This window comes from Apteryx rowi, unplaced genomic scaffold (assembly GCF_003343035.1).
Source record: "Apteryx rowi isolate R43461 unplaced genomic scaffold, aptRow1 scaffold_427, whole genome shotgun sequence".
Taxonomy (NCBI): domain Eukaryota; kingdom Metazoa; phylum Chordata; class Aves; order Apterygiformes; family Apterygidae; genus Apteryx; species Apteryx rowi.
Genome location: NW_020450680.1, coordinates 417162 through 442225, shown reverse-complemented (window position 1 = coordinate 442225; position 25064 = coordinate 417162). Strand labels below are relative to the sequence as shown.

The window sequence follows — 25064 nt, the reverse complement described above, 5'->3', positions numbered from 1 at the left end:
TTTGTCAGATAAATGTATCTGTATGTAGATTACTACAGTCAAATTAAAAAGTAGCTGATGATTTTTACAGTTGATTGCTTTTCTGAAATTTTCAATATTGCATGTCATGACTAGAAAATGGGCTGTATTCATATGATTGTATTGGGAATTTCTCCTACATTACAAAACAGCATTATTTTGTCACTTTGTAAATCAGTTTTGGAGATCCCTTCAACTTCTCTCCAACAGTGGCAATTTTCTAAATGACACATGGTGACTCTTATGCCTTCATCATCTTCTGACTTGGCAAGTTCCCTTCATACTTTTTTGCAACTAGATCATTATCAGTCCTGTCTTAGCACAAACATGATTGCAGAATGTTCACCAAGCAGGGTTTCTATTTGCCCTGGCTTTAATTTTTCACAGCCTACATTGCTGTTCCATGTAGCTGATAGAAAAATAGCAAGTTGCATTCTTCACATGTTGGTATTTTAGAAGAAGTTTCAGTCTGTTGTTTGAAGTTATTTTTATTATGTCAGTGGATGGGTAAGATAAATCTATGTATTTTAAATGTTCAGACATTATTCTTTAACATGATCACTCAATCTGTTTTGTAGAATTTCATTTATACCCAGGGCTTTGCCCTTCTGAGTACTATAAGACTTCTTACCATGTGCATCTGGTGATTTCCCATGGGGTTGTCACCACAGGCTCTCACTTTGTGTATTTGAATTCACAGAAGGGTAAAGGTTTCACTTCAGTCATTTTTGTTTCCTTTCATTGTTCAGCACTTGCAGTTTGGTGGAAATTTTTTTGTGAAGTTGTAAGATTATATTTATGACTTTGCAAATAGACAAGGATTCATGCTGCTGTCATGGATGGGATTGTTCTACATACATTCATCTGAAGCTTTGAAGGTTATGGCTGGCTAAACTGTCAGCCAGAATCTGGAGAAGGGGGTGTCACTAAATACTGTATTTATTTACATTTTAAGCTTTAGTTCTGTGAAGAGAGGATTTACTGGGGGGGGGGGAGACCTTGTCATGTGAATTATTAAGATCCTCTGGGTTGTACAGGTCTAATCCTGGAGCTGTTGCCATGTGCAGACACACTAGTCTCCTCCACAGGAACTGATTTTCTGTGAGGTTAGCAAGGCAACAGAGCTACTTGTGGGGCATGGTGCTTCCTACTGCTCATACTGCCATGAACAGGGATCGCCAGGAAGCTGATATGAGAATGTTCTTTGCAGGGTCATGTGGTGTCGCTCTGTGTTAAACAGCTTGTGTGTGTACTCTAACACTTGTTTGCAGTAGGCTCATCATGCCTGAATGCTCATGAACCACAGTTTGGAGTGGGGTTACAGCTCTGCCACAGAACCCAACTTGTATGCAGCTGCATTGCCAAAAAGCACAAAGTCATACCTAAATCATGATTCCTTGCTTGTTTCAAAGAAGATACATTTGTCACAGAATAAATCTCCTCCTCTAAAGTACAACTTCAGTCAAGCTGGCATGCACAGGGAAAGGAAAACAGCTGAGATGAGGCAGAACCTATTTTTTTCCTTGTCCAATCTTTGTGAAGGTTCCTCTCCACTTTGTGACATGTGATTCAGAAGTTTATGTAAAAGAATGTAGCTGTAAATCATACTGAGACCTGTAACCATTATTTACATGGGATGAAAAGAAGTGAAGGAGCAAGGTGCCTGAAAAATTATGTTAACAAAGAGCAAGAAACAATTTGGACTTCATTTCCATTTGGAGATTTAATGTTCTGTGGCATAATGCTGTAGCAGGCTAGAATCTGAGGCAGTTTCAAAGATTTATTCAATTATTATTCTATCTGAAATGTTCATTTTTGAAGGTGCTATTGTACTGTTCACAAAAAGAATTTCACTCAAGGAAAATTTGGGATTTAACAGTTAGGGGTGTGGACACTCAGTTAATTGTGAGAGATGATAGTAGTGTGATATAAATGCAAAATTTGGATATTATGCTAAAATGACAGCATTGAATAGTTAGCTCTAGCAACACTGAAAGAATTATCATTAGACTTCAGGGCTTACAATTCTTGACTGAGAGGGAACGATTATTAAACCTTTCCCCTGAAACTTAGTCTTCTGGCTCTCAAACACAGGAAGCTTGCTATATTGATTTGTCCTTGGGTTGCCTTCTGGAAATTATCTTTGCAACCATAAATATTGACAATATAATAATAATAATAATGTAAATATATTCTGAAATACAATTCTGCACCCACTTTTGGATTCCATTGCAAAATCTTTAGTTTGGAATTGCACAATACTTACGTTTTGTTGCTGCAGAGTTGTTAAATAATAAAAAAGGTGTGTCTTACTACACTAATGTGTAATTTTTAATTTTAATTTTTAAATTTATTTTGTTAAGAGGTATTTAGATATGTTTAGATAAAAAGTAAAAATCTTACTACTTATTTGTGCTAATACATGTAAGGGGAGCTTCTTCTAAAAGTTACCTGTTTAGATGGCCACCTAATATATAGGAGTGTTGGGAAGCATTGTGGAAAGGTGGTACTCTTATGTGCTAAGCCTATTTAGTACATGGATGTTGACTCAGAGGAACATGAAGTAATGAGGGAAATGGGAAATAGTAAGGAAGACTTCTCAGAGCTAGCGGCACAGCTCAGATTGGACACACATATCAGAAAAATTGTGCTATTGACAGTGAGAATCTCGTTTGTGGTCTTGGCAGATTTGCTCTTAAATACAGTAAAATATAAACAGACATGCTCATAAAATTGAATTCAACTAACCAGGTTGATCAGAGGTATCAGTACCATTGCATAAAATTCTGCTAACCTTGTAATGTCAATTTACATGTTGATAACATGACAGTTTGAGTATTTGCATCTCTTTCAGATAAAAAAAATTACTTCTAAGAATATGCATCAAGTATGTTCCCATCAGCATGACAGCAGTTCTTTTGTTTCTGTTGTAGGTTCCGTCTGGGTTGTTCATACCTAGTATGGCAATTGGAGCAATAGCAGGAAGGATTGTGGGGATTGCAGTGGAGCAGCTGGCCTATTACCATCACGACTGGTTCATTTTCAAGGAGTGGTGTGAAGTTGGAGCTGACTGTATTACGCCTGGTCTTTATGCCATGGTTGGTGCTGCTGCATGCTTAGGTAACTAAATTGTAACAAAGTAAATAAAGATCTGATTTCTTGTACCTATGCAAAATAATGTTTAAAAATGAAGGGAGATATAAACATGTACAGTATTGGAGCACCTTTTTATGTGGACTTCTCCCTTCAAAAGAAAATGTTTGTATCTCTACATAAGATCCTTATGATCTGAAGAATAAAATGTGAAATATAAATAGATTAGCTGCTGAGAAATAGAAGAATTTAAATAGTTCTGTTAGCTTCCTCTCTGTGATACCAAGAGGTGTCATTTACTGCATCAGTCAAAATGATCAGCTTCTTGAAATGTATAAAGCAGAGAACTTGAAGAGTCAAGTACTGTTGAAATTATCAGAAGGAGGTGACATGATCTGCTGCCACTTCCATATGAATTGCAAAAAATGTGCATGAAATTTCATAATGTGAACAAAACTGTCAGAAGTGGCTAATGATTTGGAGAGTCCAATTTGAGATATTTTTAAGAGGAAGTGTTAAAAATCAGCTTCTTTGAAGGAGGCTCAGGTTGGGCATGAGAGGTTTTGAAGGTCTTGTCTTGTCCTAACTTATTAGATAGTTGCCTTAGAAATTAGAATTAGAAAACTGTTAGCACAGATTCTGCAAAAAGTAGACATCTTCCTTAAGGAAGAAGCATTTGAGTGATCAAATAAACAAGTGAAACAAATATAGTTTTTGGAGGGCTTATTTTGTTTTTTAATAGTTCAACTTAATCGCTTCTGAATTCATTGAAAGAAAGACCGTATGCTTTTATCAAATAAAGATACAATATCAAAAACAGGTGGTAGAAAAATCATCCAGAATACTAATGAAAGAGATATCCCTGTCTTCTCATATTGCTCAAGGAAGAGATACTTTTTGTCAGCTCAGAATTCTCTTTAGGTTTTGCAATTAAACAGCAGCATTAAATTCCTAATCCTTTTGAACAGTACAGCTGTTGAATACCTGTGCCTTACCTGCATTAGTTCTGTTCTTTTTCCAAATGATCATCTTACTGAATTTCCTTGCATTTCTCAGTATTTTTTAACTAGATAAGGAGTGGCATAGAAAAATACATTTTTTTTTCTTAGTTTATATGAAAGAACTGCACTTTTTTCCTCAAACTACTGTATTTTCTGATTCAGATTTCTGATTTCAGGATTTTTCCAAAAGTCTTCCCTTTCATCTAAAGTTTTGTGTTCATTTTCCCTCTGTTTCTGTTTGTATTATCAAGAGCGATGTTTGTCAAGTGAGCTTTATTGGCAAAGCTACATTTGTAGTTCTTAACAGGAAGGCTGGAAATTCTAAATTCAGTATTATCTAATATTAGAATGTTACTGACTACCGTTTTTCTTGCAGGTGGTGTGACAAGGATGACTGTGTCTCTGGTAGTTATTGTCTTTGAACTAACAGGAGGGCTAGAATATATTGTGCCCCTAATGGCTGCAGTCATGACCAGTAAGTGGGTAGGAGATGCCTTTGGTAGGGAAGGCATCTATGAAGCACACATCCGACTGAATGGATATCCTTTCTTGGATGCAAAGGAAGAATTTACTCACACGACACTGGCTGCTGATGTTATGAGACCTCGAAGAAGTGATCCACCTTTGGCAGTTCTGACGCAGGATAATATGACAGTCGAAGATATAGAAAACTTGATAAATGAAACCAGCTATAATGGTTTTCCTGTTATTATGTCAAAAGAATCACAGAGACTAGTGGGCTTTGCTCTAAGAAGAGATTTAACTATTGCAATAGGTAATTATCTTCCAGTATTGTAAGATTATATATTCTAATTTAAATGAATTCATATGTTAAAACAGAATTTACTGTGTGTTTCTAGACTATTTCATGCTTTTAAGGTCCAGATACCTTGCATAAGATGTCTGTTCATCTACTGAAGTATATCATTATTGTCAATTGTAGGCTCTGAAATGAAGAAAATGGTAATTTCTTTTCTCTGACTTAAAAATAAGAGTTGTCATACTGAAGTAGGCAGGAACACCATCTAGTCCAGTTTCTTGTGTGTCTACTACTGGATGCTTGAGAAATTAGGACTGAAAGTAGTTTTGAAACACAGGACAATTGAAGGTGCATTTTATCTATATGCCACACACATAATGTTTATGGCTTGTACTAATATTTTCTCAAGAGAAATTACATTAACATTTTTCTTCAAATTTGAGTAATTCTTATTTTAGACCAGCAGGATTCTGTTGGAATTATTGTCCAAGTTTTTAATTTAAATTGATATTGTTCTCCACTCTGACAATTTTTTATTTAGCGTTGTTATAACAACTAAGATTGTATTATGAAGAGATAGTGAATTGTTGTTTTTTTTTTTTTCCCCCAACTTGTCTGTTTAATGGGAAGTTCAGCCTTGTGCACATCAGTACATAAACCCTGTTTTGGCCCTCTTTCTCTGGGTAAATATTATTATGGTACTTGTGACAATGCTTTGTGTGCTGGCAATTTTTCTTCTGTGGGATTTGAGGAAACTGTACCATAAGCAAAGGAAAAAAACATTATGTAAGGAAATGTTACAAAACTATAACATTTGGTGCATGAAATGAGTTGTATAGTTGTATATTAAACTACTTTATTTTTTTATAACTCATTAGATTATATATTGACAAGTATCCGTTTAACAAAGACACCTGAGAAATAGACACAAAYGTCTCCTGTATGAGAAATTAAAAAAAAAAAAATTATTTGTCAACAAAATGCTGGTTATTTCAGTAAAAAGTTTGCCTGCGGTCTTATACTGTGCACTATAGGATGTATATGAATGTCCCAAACTTGGAAATTGTTATAGACATCATGCTGTTTTAAGTTTCCATTTATTTACTAATAGATGGGGCAATAGTAGAACATTCTTCTAATAAAAGACTTTCACAGGTAAAACTCGTTTCAGCCACTGAAAGTGCACAGTACAAGCTTTTTAGTCTTGGATTTTGACTGGCCTAAGAGAGCTGTTCTGAGAAATAAGTAGTTGGGGGTACAGGGACTCTGATGTCAGTGAGGATGACATGAAAAGGAAAGAGGATCTATTCATAAAAAGTTAACTAAACTCATATGAACAAGAAGAGAACACTTTCAGAGTGATCAGGAATGAAGAGTTGTTTGGTTTGTAAACCAACAGTTATATTGCTCTCATTGGCATCATCATAAGGGAGCTGTCACTTGAGACTGGCGTTTTCCTTGACAATTGCTTCAGCAGCTGTCTGTGTGCTTCCTGTATGTTAGTTTTGAAGTCTCTCCACTTCTTTATAATAAAAGTTAGTTATTGGAGTGAAAACAGTAGTAGCTGAAGAATGGCTAAAGCTGCATGGCAGATGGCTTTTGTGATCTCTGCACTGAACATTTCTTGGGGACAAAGTAGTGGCTGTGGAAACACAACATCAGAATAGCAGCTGTCAGAATATCGACATCTACAGAATAACACCAGAGTCTGATAGTGTTGATTGAACTTTCAGTTTGTACTAAGTCATCGTATTCCAGGAATGTAAATTCCTCCTCTATTGTTTTTTTTCCCCTTTTTTTCTTAAAGAAAGTGCTAGAAAGAAGCAGGAAGGCATTGTTGGCAGTTCCAGGGTCTGTTTTGCCCAGCATACGCCATCACTTCCGGCAGAGAGCCCTCGGCCTTTGAAGCTTAGAAGCATACTTGATATGAGCCCCTTCACCGTGACAGACCACACACCAATGGAAATAGTGGTGGATATTTTCCGGAAGCTGGGTCTGAGGCAGTGCCTTGTAACACACAATGGGTGAGTAAAACAGCAGGAATGCAGCTCATTTTGTTAGAAACAGTAATTTGCATTTCCAGGATCAGAGCTTTCATGGGATTTGAACCTATGATTTTGGTACTGCAACTGAGGACCCTGACTGTAGGTTAAGAGGATGCTGTGCTGAGGCACATCTCTTAAATTGTTCCTGCTCCCTTGTACTCTTAAGTAAGCAGGCAGTGATCTCAGTCATTTTAAGATGTTCTTTTAAAAGTTAGCCCTCATTTAACACTGGTTTTGTGTGTGCAACTCACACATGGGAGAGACAGAACTTGTCCYGCAGAAATTTAGTCTTGTGGAGTACACAGTATGAGGCCGGTATTTCCTAGTTCTTAAATATGCTCTGGCAATGTGAAACACATCAGCTGGTGAACGTCATCTGCAAATATCTGGTTCATAAAAAATAAGGTAGAAAATGATCCATTCAGTACCTCCACTTTGGAGTTTAGTGATTGTAATTGCCACCAAGCTATTGACACTGTTGGTTTTGGAGTATTAGAAGCCAAATAACTACCAACCACTAGTTCTGAAACTTCAGTCTAGAATATTTTTTGTCTGCACTTCAAAATATTTTAAGAATGTAATTTTAAGATTTAGAATGATTGTAAATCAGAATATAGGGAATAGTTGTGTGATTACCTGCTAAATAAATCAGACCTAGGCATTGAAACAGAGCAATGGTCATTATAAATTGCCTCTCATCTAAGGTTTACTCCTTTTTCCAATAAGTTTTTCTGAGGAGCTGTTCCTTTGTTTAACATTGTTTTTCTATATCTCTTGTGTGAAATACTTGACATGTAAACACTGCAGATTCTAACATAATATCTTGCTTTCCCTTTAGCATATGTTTTATGGCACCTGGGAGGTGAATTATTCTCTGCTGATCCATATTATTTAGGATAAATGTCCATGGGACAAAAACTAAAATCCTGAAATATGGGTGGGATTTGTTTTGTTTTGTTGTGGGCAGCTGTAAGTGGTAAATATTTAAATATTGCACTGATTTGCAAGTTTGTTTATTCAGATGTATTTTAAAATCAAATGTGTGTTATATTTGCTCCTGTTTTTTTCTTGAACACGTCCATATATTGAATGGCAATTGGAGGGTTTTCAGAAGCATAAATGCTTCTTTAAAAACCTTTCTCTGCTGGGGAAAAGGCGTCATGATMTGGCATTTAGAAGTCAGTGCAGGAATGCAATTATTCCTAGTCTTAGGAGAGAAGTTTGAAGTGATAAAACTGCAGTGAGGAATATTTATTCTGATCTTCTTTTTTTCTTAGTTTCTGTTGTGGTTGAGTGCTTAAACATTGATGGTGATGATGTCATTATTGACTTCAAAGAAACCTTAACCATTCAAAATTATGTCAAACTCTACTAYAATTGTTTATTATGTATTTATTTATTATTATAAAGTAGCAGCAAATATGGATGGCTTTAATCTGCTGCTTTCTAACTTTCATATTTGTTGTTCTGCTTCAACTTATAAACTTGTTCTTCATGCATTCACCGTCCATTACAAGGTTAGTAGTAAATAGGGTGGCATATGGCCATGTGGATATCAAGGACTAATCTAGATTTTGGCAAATTTCCTGCAAATTGAATATACGTATTCATCATTCAAGCATACTGATGTATATACATATACATCGACTTATTTATGCATGAGTATTGACATCCAGTTAGGAATTGGAAGTTTGCAAAAATTAATGCTGATGACAACTGTAGGGATACATAAAGAAAGAACCTGACTCTTTATAATTTATACCAGAATATCAATTCCAAGGAGTTGCTCTTGATTTGTACTATCATGAATGAGAAAGCTGTCTGAATGTGTCTGTTCCTAGGGACACTAGATAACCTTGCTCTGTAGTGCAGCTTCAAACCTCAATTGCTGTGATTTTGTGCAGTTACTACTCTGGTCATCTACTAAGGAAGGTTAAATTGTGGACAGTGACCTGTATAGGAGAGGAGAAATTAAGTACATCTCAGTTTCAGCTGAAGAGACATGAATTTGGGGAGAAGGGGTGAAGTATGCTTCCCCTGACATGTACTTCATATGAGAAACATACTCCTTGGGGGTTGCTGAAAATTGAGTTCTGTTCTGTGTTTAAAAAACAAACAGTCAGTGTTGGGGAAGGGTACTGATTTTCAAATCATTTTTCATTTAACAATCTCATTAGCTTTCTGGCAAACCTCTTTTTTTTYTAGCTTTTTTTTTTTAGTTTTGCTCTACACTAAACCTTTCTCATTATTATTGGAACTTTTTTATTTGATTTCACACACAGTTATTAGCATAACATGATGTGTTTCAGGATTGTCTTGGGGATCATCACAAAGAAGAACATTTTAGAGCATCTCGAGCAACTAAAGCAGCACGTCGAACCCTTGGTGATTAGATATATCAGATCTCATAATTAGACACATTAGAAGTCAGGAAGCATGAAACTTGTGAACTGTTCAGTGCTCTTATGACATCAGCTGAACAATGAAATCATCTTGTACTAAAAATTTGTATTAAAGAAACCATAATACAAAACAATATGTGTAAAATCTATTTGTAGAATTTAAGCTGTTAATACAGACATACTGTTAGTCACAACATTAAAAGAAGGTAAAGATAGAGATCAAAAACTTTCTGATATTTTGCTCTTGAGATCACATAGGTCCATCTGGTTGTTTTGTATTATGCCAGATGGGAAAGCACACAGCTAGGAATATTTTTCCCCTCATACAAATTAAGATTTTCTTATAAATCAGTTTCTTCTTCTTCTGATCTTGACAGCTTTAAATAGCTGCTAAATAGCAAAGTAAGTATCACATATTTTGACAAGCAAATCCAAACATGTTTTTAATGTATTGCAATATTAGATCTTCCCTGTTAGCCCCATTATCTACATCATTTTTTAAAAAGTAGTCATATTTTTTAGTTCTGCACTGTAATGTCCTGCAATGCTGCTGTTAGCTACAGCAATTAATGTACCCCTTCATAAAATGTGTAGTGATATCCTAAGCCACTATATGGCATGCTACTATTTTTGACTCTTGACTTCAGAATCTAGATGTTGCTTTAACCAAGATGTTGTGATCTAACCTTAGTTATAAGATAGACTTTGTCTTAATTTGGACATTGGTTGCTCTGCAATAGCTGCATCTCTACTAAACCTACCCACCAAGTTTAGCTGCTTATGTGCAAAACATGCTAATTATGTTCTCATTTTATGCTAATATTTCACAAGTATTTCATGCCTCCTTTAATAAGACAAAACAAAATGTACTAACCAGAATAACAAGGGCAGCAGCTCATTCATTCTGCTCTTTGCTTCTCCTGTGATATTATCCTTTTGGACAGCTTCACCCTTTTTGATATTACACAAAGTTATAACTTTAACAGCAATTAAGTCCCCATCATAAGAGCACAGTATCTAAATTGTAAAATGAAAACTTTCTTTGTTATCATTTATTTTCTAAAGCTGTGAACTCCAAAAACTAGTTAACTATAGATTATTTTGGATATGTTTCATAGCCAATATGATGTGCTCTTATGAAGATACTCAGTCTGATCCAGTGGTGTGAGACTGGAAAGACTCTTACAATTTAAAAAAGGCGGGAAGGGGATTTGATTTGATATTAAGATTTTGGGCCATCAAGTGATTTGTCACTTCTGATGGCTAGGTTGGAACAGGTTTCCCTTATGAAATGGGATCAGTATCACTACTTCTTCATATCTCTTTTTTTCTTTGTCCCTCTTCGTTACTTTTTTGTTGGCATACGCTGATCAAAATTTCATTTTTGTAGAAACAAAAAGTTAAATAAAAATGGTCATGGATTCTACTCACATTACTTGTATTTCATTAAAATGGACTACAGCTGTCAGAGACGATCCTATCTGATGTCTCAGCATTGCTGTCTTTCAGCAAACTGGTGGTTACTCAATATTTTGATTAATAAAATGTTTTTGTTTAAATCAGAAAATCAGGCTGTTTACTTTTGCTGTATTCCTGTCAACAAAAAGGACTTGGCTACAGATTTGTTCTGTTTTATTATTTTCCTGTATGGATTAATATTGGTGCTCTGCTTATCCTTTTCAGGCGCCTCCTTGGCATTATAACAAAAAAAGATATCCTCCGTCATATGGCCCAGACGGCAAACCAAGACCCCGCCTCAATAATGTTCAACTGAAACCCATAGCTGAGGAGAGAGAGGAAACTGAAGAGGAGGTTCATTTGTTGAATAGCACAACACTTTAGTCTGGGGGATACTTCTAAAATCAGAAATGAGAGCTGGGTTTTTGCATAACAGTGCTGCTGGAAATCAGGAGTCGATCTGGGGGAATATGTGGCGAGGAGGAAGGCTGATGGGAGCGTGGGAAGGGAGAGCTGCTGTCCTGCACTGGATGCGTTCCCGAGACGTCAGGTCTGCCATGATAGTGCAGTGAGGAGTCCTGCGAGGAGGCGCAATTCTCCAGCCCCAGCCTGGTACTTCAGCATTGAAGAGATGTGTTACTAGTCCCTGTTTCTGGAGGGATCATTCTGAATTGAGCCATCCTATGGAGATTGAAAGGTCTTGCCCTTTTTACCATTGAAAACTGTTGTGTTAACTCATGAAATGTATAAATATTACACGTCACCTTTCTACATTCCAGAAGAGCTTTATTTCTCTCTCTCCTGAGCCGTAACAAAGCATCTTTAAAATTGGTGTGCCCTTTTGAAGCAGTAGTTTCTCATATTGAGATGTACTGTGAGTTGCTGAGATTTGATCACAAGAAGGGAGGTTTTCCTTGTGCCATTAAACATGTAGTCTGTACATCATGAAATGCTTGGGGCAGTACAGATCCACTGCGACAAAAACAGATTGAACAGGTAATACTTTGCAAGAACTATGTGAGACATCTTTCAGCCCATGTGCTGTGATATGAGAAAAATTAAAAAACAGGTGAAACGAGTTTCAGAGAAAAATACTGTTTTTGCTGCAGAAAATATCAATAATGTGACCTGGTCTTATGCAATTTTTGTATTACTGAAAACACTATGATATATACCAATGTTGTGCAGTATAAGGAAAAATACTGCTACACTAATAGTTAAGAACTGGAACAATTCTGTATACATGTATCTGGTAAAAATTGCATGCTACAACACTGGAGATATCCCCCCCCTTCCTTTCCCCTCATAAAATATGAGATCAGTCATTTTTATTTTTACATTTTCCCCCACAAAAGATGTTCCACTGCTGACACAGTAGGAAGAAATGTAACTTGCACTAAATGTATATTATTTTTCTTGAAGTTTTACCATTCTTTATTTATATTTTTATGGATTAAAAAAATCTATTAAATACAAATCAGTTAATATCTCACATAACTAATTACCTTTTTAATGTGATTTTATAGTATAACTCATAATCCTCTGCAAGTAATGGAGGATTGGGCAAATGTTTACAACTAAATGAAGGGTTTAAAGAAATGGTTTCTTTATGATCCAACATGCATATAAGATAATTTTCAAACCTAACTTTCACTGCCGTTACCTTGAGATCTACTTTTTTTTTCTTTATTAGCAGATAACTGGAGCAGTAATACTAAAAATATTATTTTAAAAAACTGCAGGGTTTTAAGAGTAATAGAAAAAAAGTAACTGTAATTATTAGATTGGTTGTGACCCCCCCCCCCCCCAAGTATATAGAGGTGTAAAAGGAATGTAGCCACAAAAGATGGGCAGGAAGGCAGAATGGAATCCAGTACTTGAAACCTTGCTTGGACTTTAAAATCCAGCAACAACACACGCTTCAGCAGGTTAACTGACTGATCCCTAACATCTCTACTGTTTTCTTTCAATCACCAGATTAATTTGTTTCATATTCACTGAAGGAAAAAAAAATAAAACACAACACCACCAACCAGACATGCAGAGAAAAAGGTAATATGCCATAACACAAAACTAAAATAGGAAAAAATTAAGAAATACAGCTGACAAAATTMTGTTTGATAATTTGGGTTTAGATAAAATTTCCTTCTATTAATAATTATGCCCACAAGACTGCAAAAATATAAATGGTAAACTTTTATATACAATTACAGGTATCTCTAAGGCATTCATCACAGCTATTTCTAAGGTCTTTATTCAGCAAAGTACTCAGCATGGTTTTATCTTCAAGTATGATTAATGTGCACAAATTACTGGGACTACTGGCAAGCTCCAAAATAATGCCTGTGCTCTGCTATTTTTTTTTAACCTATTCTTGAAGTATAAAACTGCCATCTATTCTTTTTCATCTCTTGCAGCAACTTGAAACAGTAGAAAGCATAATACTTCCCCACAGTGCCCAGTGGGCCTGTTGTGGTCAGCCCCCATTTTAAAAACTGGTTTGGAATTGAAGCAGGGAATTAAGCAATGTTAAAACTGTAATTTTGCAAAAACTAGCGTTATTCTTCCAAGTGAAGTCAAGGCTAGTTGTTCACAATTTGTTCTGTTACACTGTGTAAGTTTGAGGAAACTTTACAAAGAGCAGTATTTGGCCCACTTACAGAAGGCGGTTCTGGAAGTTGTCTGTAATGCTGATTTCCATTGTCTGAAACTTGTTTCTGTAGTGGAAGAATATCAGTGCACTACATGTATACAAATTGCTTTAAATCAGTTTGATACCTTCGCCATTTCTGCTGTTCTCCTCATGATAAAACACTGTTGTGTGTGTGTATTGTATGAATTTGCACCTACTTCTACAGACTGTGCTCTGTCTGAATTGAAATACAATTCACACCCCTGCTGTGTTTTATAATTTCAGTATAGAACCCAAGTGCTGCATATATATTGTGCATCTCTGTTTACTGTTCTTAGCTGCTAAGCTTTCCCTATTGGCATTTAAAACATCTTTTGGTAAACACACATTAGAAATTCTATTACTAATGTACAGGTGCCTGTGCTGTTCAACAAAAGTTTTCTTTTCTAATGTAAAACTTCCAGCACCTTACTCAAGTTACTAATTTGAAAAAATGTGGTGGATGGGAGGGGGAAAAGTGTCAGCATTTTTTTAAACTGTTCAGTTACTGGTTCATGAAGAATGCATAATTTGTTAATCTGTGATGTTGCCTAGAGCTGTATTTAATATTGAACTTAATGTTTTTATTTATGATAGTGTGGTAGAGCTGCATATCATTACAGTAAAAATTCTCATTACTGTGATGATTTAATCATAAACATTAAAAATTTCTGTATGGTCATTTCTTGTTCTGACTTTAATTCCATGTTTCCTCAAACAATATTTGTGTTGTTTTTTGTATTTATTTCCCTGAAAGAAGATTAACACCTGGGAATTATACATGTAGAATGAATGTGTAGATGAAAAAATGATTGAAGTTTAGGGGAAGTGCAGTCTGTGTATTGCTTAGGATATAGTTAGCTAACAGACCAGCACTAGGTATTTTTTCTGAAATGGCTGTCTTAAAATTTGTTCAACTCCGTAATTGTAGAGTAGTTGGCTTTGTGATTTAATTTTTTTTAAAAAGTGGATCATGCTTTTGCTGTCTAAAAGGCAGAATTATRGTTTACTGAAATGCATTTTTAGCATCTCTCCCGTTTGAAAAAAAACATTGTAGAATTGTCAGACATCTCTTGATAATTTATACTAACAATGCATTCCTTTTCACCAGTATTTTTCAGTTAGTGTTAAGTTTTTCTACTCAATTAGAGGTTCATCAAGAAAGCTAGAAAACCCATACTCAGGTTTTTATTTTTGCAGATTTAAGTTCATAGTTAAATAATGATGTGGAAAATGAATGCTTCTTTTTTGTTAATGCCCTATGAATCATAAAAGTCACTTGAAAGTCTCTTCTGTTTGGAACATCAAAAATAAATGGGAGAGACCACTGAATTTTCAAAAAGGTGCCTCTATTTTGTATGTGCAAAATGTAGAATTCTGGGCCTATGAAAGAGTCCATGAATGCTTGTGTTTGTGCTTGAATAAATGGAAAGCTTGTATGCTGACTGAAAGGGAAAAAAAGATTTTTGTCAAATTTACGGAAGTAGATGTAGCTTATATAGCTTTAAGTTGAAATATACTTCTGTAGTACTTGAACTTGCACTGAATTGTGGGATAATTTGTGTTGGAAGAGACAGTGGGAGGTTCAAGCCTTTGATACAAGTAGGGTCAACTTTGAAGGCAGATCACGTTGCCAGGGTATAATCTTCATTAGTAATAATATCATTAGTCATGACATAGGATCTACCACAGAAGTCAAATCACTCTACTGTGGCCAGCTTGTTGCATAAGACAAAGTGTTATTTTTCATTGCTTTTTGGACTGTTATTTCAAACAGTGGCCTAAGAACAAAGCTTTAACTGCAAAAGAGGAGGAGAAGAGCAATGGAGCAACTAAAGCCGTGGGACACAATTCAGGTAATGTATGCTGTCAGTTAAAATCACCAAGAGATAGGAGGTTGAGTTTTGCCTAACATTCCTGGGTGTACAGAAGCTGGTTGTTCAGTATATGTATTAAAACTGCTTTTCTTAGGTGATGCTAAAGCTCCACCGAAGAACTAGAGTGGCGAACTTGCCGCTGTTAGCCCCGCTGGGTTTTTAATTGTTTCGGAGGCGCCTCAGCGCCGCACCGCCGCCAGCTGCTTCCTCCTAGGCAGCCGCGCACAGCCGTTAAGCAGAACTCGGCGAAAGGCGGCAAAACCCCCCCCCCCCCCCCCCCCCCGGCAACGGCCGCGCGCAGGCGCGCTCCCACCCCTCGGCCCGCTGCTGCTCCCGCGCATGCGCAGGCGGCACCCAGGGCCGACAAGCCAACAGCAAGCACGGAGAGGCGTCTCGTTACTTAGAAAAGCTTTACTGACCACACACGACGCACTTCCATATAAAACACAAAAAGAAAACAAGGAAAACCCCACCTCGACAATGCAAGAACACCCACGTTACTGCGTTGAGGCTTCCCTGCCCCGCAGGCTTGCGCTCCGGCTCACAGTGCGAGCTGGTCCACATTTTCCTCTCTCCGGTTCGCCAAGTGCGACTGGATGATCTCGGCAAAGAGATTCCTCTTCAGCAGGTTGTAAGCAAGAGGCAGCAGCTGACCCACGGTCTTGTGAAAGTACTGTAAACGAGGCGGACAATGAGAAAACCCTTCATTGTTCAGCGGCCTCGTTTATACAGTGAGACAGTGGCCTAACCCTTAGGCTTCACCAGATTCAAATTCCTTTCTCTACCACACCTCAAAAGCACTGTACACACCTGTACTACGCTTGTGTGGGCACAGTAAGGAAAAACTGCCTTTCCTAAACTGCTGCTCAGTTTGCAGGGGGATAATAGGAGCGTGCGTACTAGGGCACGTATTGCACTGTGTATTGCTCTTACAGTAACATCCACGCCTAACAGTCTGAACCAGCTCACTAGTTTTGTGCTCAGCTGCACAAGAACCTGGCCTAACCTCTCTACRTGTGAGGTTAAAGGGAAACACAAGCAGTTCCTTAGTGCTTAGGTTCTCCTATCAAGTAGAGACAAGTTCTATATATTTCTTTCCTTTTTAGGGAGGGTGTAAACCCTGACCTGTGCTCCTCTCACCTCATACAAGAATGTTTAATAGTATGGTATTTTTCTGGACTGGGGGAGGAAGAGATGGAAATCATTTTTACTTTAGCCATACAAAAGATGCCATGGCTAAAGCATGCAGTTGTCTAGCTTCCAGTGTCCCATTATATTCCACAGTAGTACTTCCTAGACTCTGAGAAAGTAACTATTTAAAGTATATAAAAATATACTAAATGCATTTAAATCAGAACATTTTTAGCATGTTATGTTTATTGTACATGTAAGCCCACTATACCTCTCTTATAATGAAGGTTAAGAGGTTAAGCCCTTTTCTATTTCTTGGGTTACAGCTAGAATGACAGCATTTATTCTGGCTCTTTAAGCAATGGGATAGCTAAGATCTAGTCAGAACTGGAAAGCAGCTGTAAGTATCTACAGATAGCAAATTTGTGGTCCCAGCATTTTTGCTGATCATCACATCACTCGGATAAATTGTGTTGTTAGCATGCAAAACCACTGTTAAAACAGAAATCAAAGGTTTTTGTTTTCTGAAAATTATAGCTGCAAAATTATAGCTGTTTCAAAACTGAGGTAATAAGGTACATATCAGGCCACGTCCCAGTATTTTAAGGATGTAATTTGCCACTGAAACTCTTGCAATGACTAGTCTCACATTGCAGTAAGCATGAAGTAAGAAAGGGTTTTGGTCTCTCCCTGCTCAGCCAGTTTGAACTAACTAGTTCCTTCACTGCCCTGCCAGACATAGGGAGCAATTAAGCAGCTGAAACAGTGTAGTCACATAAGTAAGGGTCTTAAATGAGCAGGACATCAGAGGATAATACACCAGATTCTCAGATACTGTGGGGGACTTAAGGGCAGGGTAATAAGACACATATTAATAATTTAACAGGGCACAGGCAGAGCACTGAATTTTACTTTGTTTCAATGAATAATTACTTTAATAGTTTTTTGAGTTAAAGTTCAGAGAGTCCCTTAGCCAATATTATTTTCACTAAGAGAAGCTTTTTTCATGAGTGCTTTCACTGCCATCCATATTACACATGTTGAAACTTCTATTTTAAATGCATTTCCTAGCCTTAGTTTTATTATAGATGATACACTTTTCAGCGATAGGGCCGTGGTATCTTTACGCATGATTAATTAAATGCTAGTAAGTCAATCAGCTTACTTATGATATTCTTTGTTAAAATGGAATAACAATTAGAGAAATTTAGGCATTTACAAATGCAGTTAGCTAGCAGGAAATCTTTTTGTGTACCATACAGGAAGTGTACACAAGCGACTGATCTGGGTTCAATTTTTTCCCCACCAGGTTTGTTTCAGGGATGGGTCAGTTTTTGATCCAGTTAAGCATGAGTGCTTGTGCCAGTACAAGTAATAGGATAGGAGATAGGAGGGATAGCAGGCTACAGATATTCAGTATATCTAGACTAAATGCTTTGCATCTTTAGGAAGTTAGTAACGACTCATTGTCTTATGCATACCAAATCACAAGTGCTAAATGCTATTTAAATGCTTCTGGACTGTGGGATTATGCTTTCATATAAGGAATTTAAATATGGAATGGTGTCATTAATATGATTATGTTATTAATAGTTTCCACAAATTAAGAATACTTTTGTAGTCTTGCATCACAGGAGAACCCCTAGTGATGGCAGTTTGATGAGTTGGGAATAAAGTTCCAAGACACAGAACAACTCCTGGTCCATGCATAAAATAATGCATATTTTGTGAAGTATGAGTGTTGTAGTACTCACATGTGATCCATAGCAAAACAGGTCCATGCCCAGCTCATATCCCATTCCGTAATCACATTCATCATTAGCAAACTGGACAAAAGTGAGCATTTCTTGAATGGGTGCAAAAGCTTTCAGTCTCTGATCGTCAGTAGGAGCATCAACAATGGCCTTACAAATCTTTTTAAGATTAGCTGCAACAATAAAAGGAGAAATATTTAAATGTTAGGAAAAAGAAATTGAATACTGCACTAAAGCTGTTTGTGCCAAAGATGTACTGCACGTGCCACGCTTATATGAAGACTAAGAGGACGCAGCCTGAATTATTGATGAAATGGCTTCTCCTATTCCTTTGCTGCTCATTCCTACCCCACACCCATCCATCTCAATTCCTTGTATAGGGACAAACATTCGCGTGGCAAACTTCGGCAAGGAGCTTATTCAGGTTAGAACACCACCAGGAAAAGAGGGGAAAAATAATAAATAAACCCACAAATCCCTGAATGCAGATCAGTTCTTTGGATCTACTTATCACATGGCTGCAGAAATACTTGTGCCAATACAGAAGAGAGAATAGTCTAAACTACTACTTTAGGAAGTATTATTTCAGTTTTAGTGTTTTTCACTGATTCTCAGCCAGTTTAAAGAAAATACTTAGAGCTCAAGTGTGATGATTAAGACTTTTGCTCTTCACTGCACTGCTGAAAATTTTCAAGTGAAAAATACGAATGCAGTTTGTTTTTTGCCAGAGTACACATGTGATTGCAGACTGTTTACTTAAAAAAAGCAGAAGAACATAGTAAACAAGATCTTTACCATTTGTTTCAGGAAGTTCTCTGTATCCAACATCATTTTTGTCTACAGGAACAACTAGGCCTGCTCCATGAAATGTTTTGGTCACCACCTAAATAAAGAACCAGAAAACTGAAACCAGTACTGTAAGGCAGTAGTATATGACATACAACAACTCACTTCACTAAACATTAGCATTTGACTCCTGGTGGTCAAACCGAATTACAGCATCCAGGTTCAAGGACTCCAGTTTTCTTTCAAGGTATACAGCAGTTATGCTTGCCAAGATGTTTATAAGCATCGAAGTTTAAAATAACTGGAAACTCTACTACAATGAAATTCTGATTGGTAGAAATCATTACAGTCAGCTGTGTAGCGCTGTGCTACATTTGTTCAATCAGCCAGTGCCATAATCTGTTTTTGATACATAGGCAGAAAAACAGTTACTGATTCATATCATCCTTAGCGTTTCCAGTAGATCCAACCCAATTGTTTACATGAATCTTCATTATAAAACAGTTTCGTCCAGGTTTCTCATTTGCTACTGTTACATTTTTAGACTATTTACCCTGCTTTTTTTAATTGAATGCCTTACTTGCCAAGCTATGGTTTGCAAGAGTAAAAAGTTTTGATTTAATCCTATTATTTGGAACACACATATTAATATTTTCTCCTGAAGTTTTCTCTAGAGAGCTGATTAGCTCTGGACATTCTTAAATGCACGCTTCTTTGCAGAATAAAAGAGGGGAAAAAAAAATCAGGTAAGTCAATGAAAAAAGTTTAACAGAACTTAGTTCCTTCTAGTGTTGTATCAAGAGTCGTACTTTCTTATCTCTCTGTTTCATCTTCATGGTTTTCTGTTCAAGAGAATAACCCAGTTCTCTTGCTGTTCTTGTTAGTTTTTCATCTATGTCTTTCAAAATAGCAATTTTCTTTTTATCGGTCACTTCCTTAAGTTTTTTTGACAAAAATAATCTGTAAACAGAAGAAACATGTCTTAAAAGAGCTTACCGTAAAACAAACAAAAATATAGCCTTCTAATCATTAAACCTCCAAATCTTATAGTGAAAATTAGGTTTATTTATGCACAGACTACTTAAGTATTCAAGTCTCTCCCTCCCTCTCCCCCCACCCTCCCCCCCCCAAATTGGCACAGACAGTATTCTAGCATTTCCTATCTGTGCTTGCATTACAATATAGTTTATGCAATCTGCAGGTGCTGAAGATTCTCATGAACTCAGTAGCTGCACATTTTTCTGTCTTAACAATTTAATTTGCTGCTTCAGAGCCTTATTTGCTATTTGTCATCTAATCCACACATCATACATATGTAACTGTTTCATCACAATGTTTTCAAAACAAACATTGTTGGTTATTCTGCACTAGACAAGGGTACTTTGCAGGAATGTTTCTTCAGTATGCTTTCCACTTACTAACACGCATCCGTCCTTAGAAAGCTTTCAGTTTTTAACCGACAGATCATGAAATACGAGAATCCACACTTCTGTTGTGTATGTTGATTACGCAGGAGCATGCAAGGCTTCATGGATCATCCTGAGTTACATATCTGTATAAAAATTATCCTGTTCCAGGTCAGCAATGGTACTTCTTACAGTTAACTATTATGTATAAAAGTAATGTATTTATACACACACAAGAACAAAAGCTAGATGTTACTCATTTAGTAAGATGTTTGATTTCCTTCACTACTATTTGAGATGCCCTTTCTATAGTCATGCCAATAAGAAGTACCATGTTTATCTTTTACAGTTATTTCTATTGATGCTTTTATGTTCTGTGCTGTGGGAACATGGGAAGTATTTCAAAACACCAAGTGGGCATTTTATATCAAGAGACTATCTCTTCTAGTCTTTTCAATATAAGTAAAGAATCAGGTAAATAACACCTGTTTATTTTACTTCTAAAGGGAAAATACTTTCAAGAAGCCCATAGAAGCTTTTACAGAGTACCTTAAAGCTTGCTAGCAGTAGTAGGAAATAAATGAGATTTTCTCAAGAAGCAAAGCAAGAAAGATGCATAAGATAGTTGCATTATCCCACATCACATCTACTGATCTATAGATTCTCTTCTATGCTACTTTTCATAAATAAAAGTAAGTAGGAACCTTACTTGACTGCAGCAAATACATTATCACCAACTTGTGAAATCACACAGCTCTTCTTAGCTTCATTTGCACCAACCCACACTGGAAGTTCATCCGGCACATCCCTATTTATGGAAAAGTACATACAAATAGTCAGGTTGTGCCCATTTCTGCTCTCTCAAAGTGAACTTAGTTTGCTGCCTCACCATGCTGCCATCTTCAAAAAACCAACAAAAGAATCCCTAGAGCTAAAGCACTAGAACCTTACAGCACAGTTTTGAAAGGAGCTTTTGTCAATACAGGCAGAGAGAATAGAGGTTCCCTTTATTTCATAAGGCTTGACTTTTTATTCAAAACATTATGGCAAAAGTTAAAGATGAGTAAGTTAAGATGCTTGGGGCGGGGGGAGGCTAAAAAGTTATCTAAATCTAGTCTTCAACTGCAGTATCTTCAATGCTTTGACTGTCTTTTATTAAAAACATCAACTCACATTAATATCCCATTATAGAAGGGAAAAATTCTCTCACTGGATGATAGTGCACAGCTCTCAAATCTTGTCTCATCAGAAATATGGAGGAGAAAATTTGCACACAATTACGTTACAGCAAGAGCCTGTTTTAATTAAAATACCTGAAATATCCCATGTGATACTGGGTTTTGCCATCCCCAACAATTATAGTCTGGAATTCCGGGGGATCATAGAAAAACCTCCAGTGAAGATTGAAATCCAGTTCTGTTGATTTTACTTTTTTGTTTATTCCAGCAAGAATATCATATGGTCCAACCAGCTTAAGTCCAACACTTGACACAAGTGCATCTGAAAAGCAAAGCATGAACTGTTTCACCTTCTGGTGACTGCATATCTAAACCATGAAGTTCTTACTGCAGGAGACCCTACCTTTCACATGTGTATCAGTCAGGTATCAGAAACCTCCATAAATCTAAGCAGTCAAACATGCTGTTTACCAGAAAAGGAAAGCCGAGATAGTCTTTTATTCAGATAAGTTTCATTCAAGACTTAGGTTATTAAACTTTTCATATGAAAAGAAATTGCTTTTTAAACATATTACTCTGAAACAGTAATTTCTTGACAATTCAGGGATACCTTATATAATACACTGACCAAGTAAGTTTTTGGCAAGTTGAAGCTTGGGTTGGTATGACTGAACTTTAATTCTGTTCTGACTATTTTGGATATAGTTGTAAGAAGGGCATATTTAAAGGACATTTAGTCCCTTTGCATTACATGATTTAAAAAAAAACAAACTGTATTTCAGAAAGTTTGAAGTGGATTAACATCTCCATGAATATCTCTAGAATTCCTGTGTACACTCATGGAAGTATTATCCTGCATCTCAGCTGAAAACTGAAGCAGCATTAAAATGAATCTTCACTTCCCATTTGCCTACCTTCAGGCTGTTTTTGAGAGTGAAAGTTAAAACAAGGTAACCCCCTTCCCTGTGCCCCCCACAARCCACACACAAGAACTAAAAACTCACCACTTGGTTTCTCAGGATCTAGCTCCTCACAAAACTTCCAAAATTGGTAGAAGTCTTCAGGTAGTCTAAGCTGATAACACGTTTCTGCTTCTTGACAAAGATGATCAGGGATATCCGCCTGATTTGACCTTCTCTTTTTGACATCTCCGTTTTTTTCACACTGCAGGTAGAAAACAATGAATTGAACATTTGTTTATCAACTCTGCTGCATGTTATTTAAAGCAGCATATGTACAGATTAGAGTATTTCAGGACAGAGTCCCTTACAAAGGCGTTATCTGAGGCAAGTTCTTAAAGCGTATGAAATAGCAAAGTGCTACTCTGATCATAACAAGTCAGTGTGACTTATAGAAGCACTTACTAGCTGATCAAGCAAAGGACTAAGCACGCCCAAAGTTTAATCTAAGTTCTGGACTACTTTAGAAAGACTATTTCCAATCACAGAGCAGCTTGCATCCAAGAAACTCATGTTTTACAGACTCTTAGAAGTCTGAGCAATGAGCAGGAACACTAATTTATCCTGTCTGATTAAACGATGCATCAGGAATCCTCCAAACCTCTAACCCTCTGAACTGCTTTGCTAACCATCATCTGAACTGAATTTTACAGCATAAAACTTCAGAAAAAGCTTAAACTTCAAGGGGTTTTAGAAATGCTATGGTGTGATCTGAAACACGGTGGGAGGCAATCTATTCAAACATGCGTGCCACTAAAGCAGCAGCTTCAAACTATCGCATTCCTAACAATGCTCTTTAAAAAAAAAAAAAGGTAGAAATATCGCCCCCCCCAATTTTAGAAGAATAAAAAGCCAGTTTCTTGTCAGGACAGGACAACGAGGCAGGCATTTCGTCCTTCAAGCGGAGCACCATCAGATTTCTAATTGCGCCACAAGAAGAGCAGAGGAGGCAGAAGCATCTGCCAGTGCAGCCGACGAAGGAGCTCCCGCCGGCACCTCGCCCCCGAGCGCCTCAGGCCACGGCCGTCCCCTGCCGCCGCGGCTTCCCCACCCGGGGCCCTTTCTGGGGACGCCCCGCCGGCCGGCTTGGCCCGTTGGGCGCGGCACCCCTCCCCTCCCCCCGCCTCGCGCGCGCGCCAACGGCCACCTGCTCCGGGCCCGCGTCTCCCGCGCGGGGCCGCCGCTTCCCGCCACCTGTCATGCTTCCGCGGGCCGCAGCCCACCCTCCGCGCGCGCGCGCGCGCGCTTCCCAGGTCGTGCCCCGCTACGTCAGCACGCAGCGAGGCACGGAGCGCGCGCGCGCGGGCCGGCCGTTGTGCGCGTGCCTTGCCCCGCCCCTCGCGCGGGGGGGGGGCGGGGGCGGTCGTTAAACGGCGGGCGTCGCGTCGGCGCTTTGCTTGGCTCTGCTCGCGACGTCCGGGCGGGGAAGCAGATCCCTACAAGGAGGCGGGGCGGGGCGGGGCGGGCGCCGCTCCCTGAGAGTTAGAGGTGCTGCCAGGGGCTGGGAACGGCTGCCCCGTAACGAAAGCGTGAGAGAGTCGAGACAGAACAGGTAGCGAGTGCCTCGGGAGAGGAGAGGGGTTCCGCAGGTCTCGGCCCGGGTGGCAACGGCCGGCCCCTTTTGCTGAGAGGATCGAGGCCCTGCCGGGAGAGGCAGCGCGTCTTTCCTCTTCACCAGGAGACGCCTCGCAGCAAGATCAACAGTGAATAAGCATTTTTAGAAGTGCAAAACGTGAATTTGCATCTATGCATCAGCTCATGAGCCAGTCTGCTCCGGTGCTGGCTGGCCGGCCGGCCTGAGTAGGAGTGATTAGAGGAGGAGGTGGCAGGAAGAAAGAGGGATAACTGTACCTTGTAGGCTGTCTTAATTCCAAACTAGAGCAAGAATCAAAACTTTTCTGAAGGGAGGGGTGGGGTTGGAGTGAGTGGGAAGACAATGAATGCAGTTAACTCTTGGTTGCTAGTCTGTTTGTGGGTACAGTTGGATGCTAGAGATTAGCTGGGAAGTATACAACCATTTTCCCACCTCACTAGTAGATTGTAGCTCAGCTCAGGGCTGCCTGTATACTTTTGAGGCTGTGATCTTCTGCTTTGTACCTCAGTTACACATATGTGCAAGTTCCTGTAATAGAAGTTAGTCTCCCTTTCCTAACATCCAGCCTTAAGGAAAAGATTACATTTGATTCAGGTAAACACTTCAGATGTAAATTCATATCTGAGGGAGGGAATGACAGTAATTTTCAATACATAAAAACAACCTCTAAAGCCCCTGCTTTAGCATTTGGCAGCTGCCAGTAATGCAAAAATAGCACCACATAATTTCTCTTCCAGTGAAAGAATCAAGAGAACAGTGTGTCACATACAGTAAGTGGAACACATTCTTCAGTTCAGAGAACTGCTTAATCATATTATGCAACTTCCACTCATTTAAATATATTGCTAAAATGCTTTGCACAGAAGAGAGGCCTAAAAAAAACTAATGAAACAACACAGGGAGGTGGCAGGAAGCTGGTTATGTATAAGCC

The 25064-nt window shown here is 38.1% G+C and overlaps 2 protein-coding genes across 7 annotated transcripts in view; one reads left to right on the top strand and one right to left on the bottom strand.

Moving 5' to 3' along the window:
- Positions 1-14780, top strand: part of CLCN3 (chloride voltage-gated channel 3) — a 67343-nt gene extending 52563 nt beyond the window's left edge. For 4 of the 6 annotated variants that reach the window (XM_026076140.1, XM_026076142.1, XM_026076141.1 and 1 more), the window contains 5 exons: positions 2952-3138; positions 4489-4887; positions 6680-6896; positions 9227-9302; positions 11003-14780. In XM_026076140.1, coding sequence (XP_025931925.1) covers positions 2952-3138; positions 4489-4887; positions 6680-6896; positions 9227-9302; positions 11003-11161 — 1038 coding nt within the window. In that variant the 3' untranslated portion in view covers positions 11162-14780. The remainder of the gene's footprint in view (positions 1-2951; positions 3139-4488; positions 4888-6679; positions 6897-9226; positions 9303-11002) is intronic. The other 2 variants (XM_026076144.1, XM_026076145.1) reach the window with 1 other exon arrangement.
- Positions 14781-15716: 936 nt separating this feature from the next.
- LOC112971093 (histone PARylation factor 1) lies at positions 15717-23833 on the bottom strand. Its single transcript, XM_026076169.1, has 8 exons — positions 23687-23833; positions 22585-22744; positions 21716-21902; positions 21112-21210; positions 19806-19956; positions 19006-19093; positions 18211-18383; positions 15717-15998 (listed from the first exon to the last, which is right to left on the bottom strand). The coding sequence occupies exons 1-8, from the start codon at positions 23738-23740 to the stop codon at positions 15867-15869; spliced, it is 1044 nt and encodes a 347-aa protein (XP_025931954.1). The 5' UTR covers positions 23741-23833; the 3' UTR covers positions 15717-15866.
- Positions 23834-25064: the final 1231 nt, after the last annotated feature.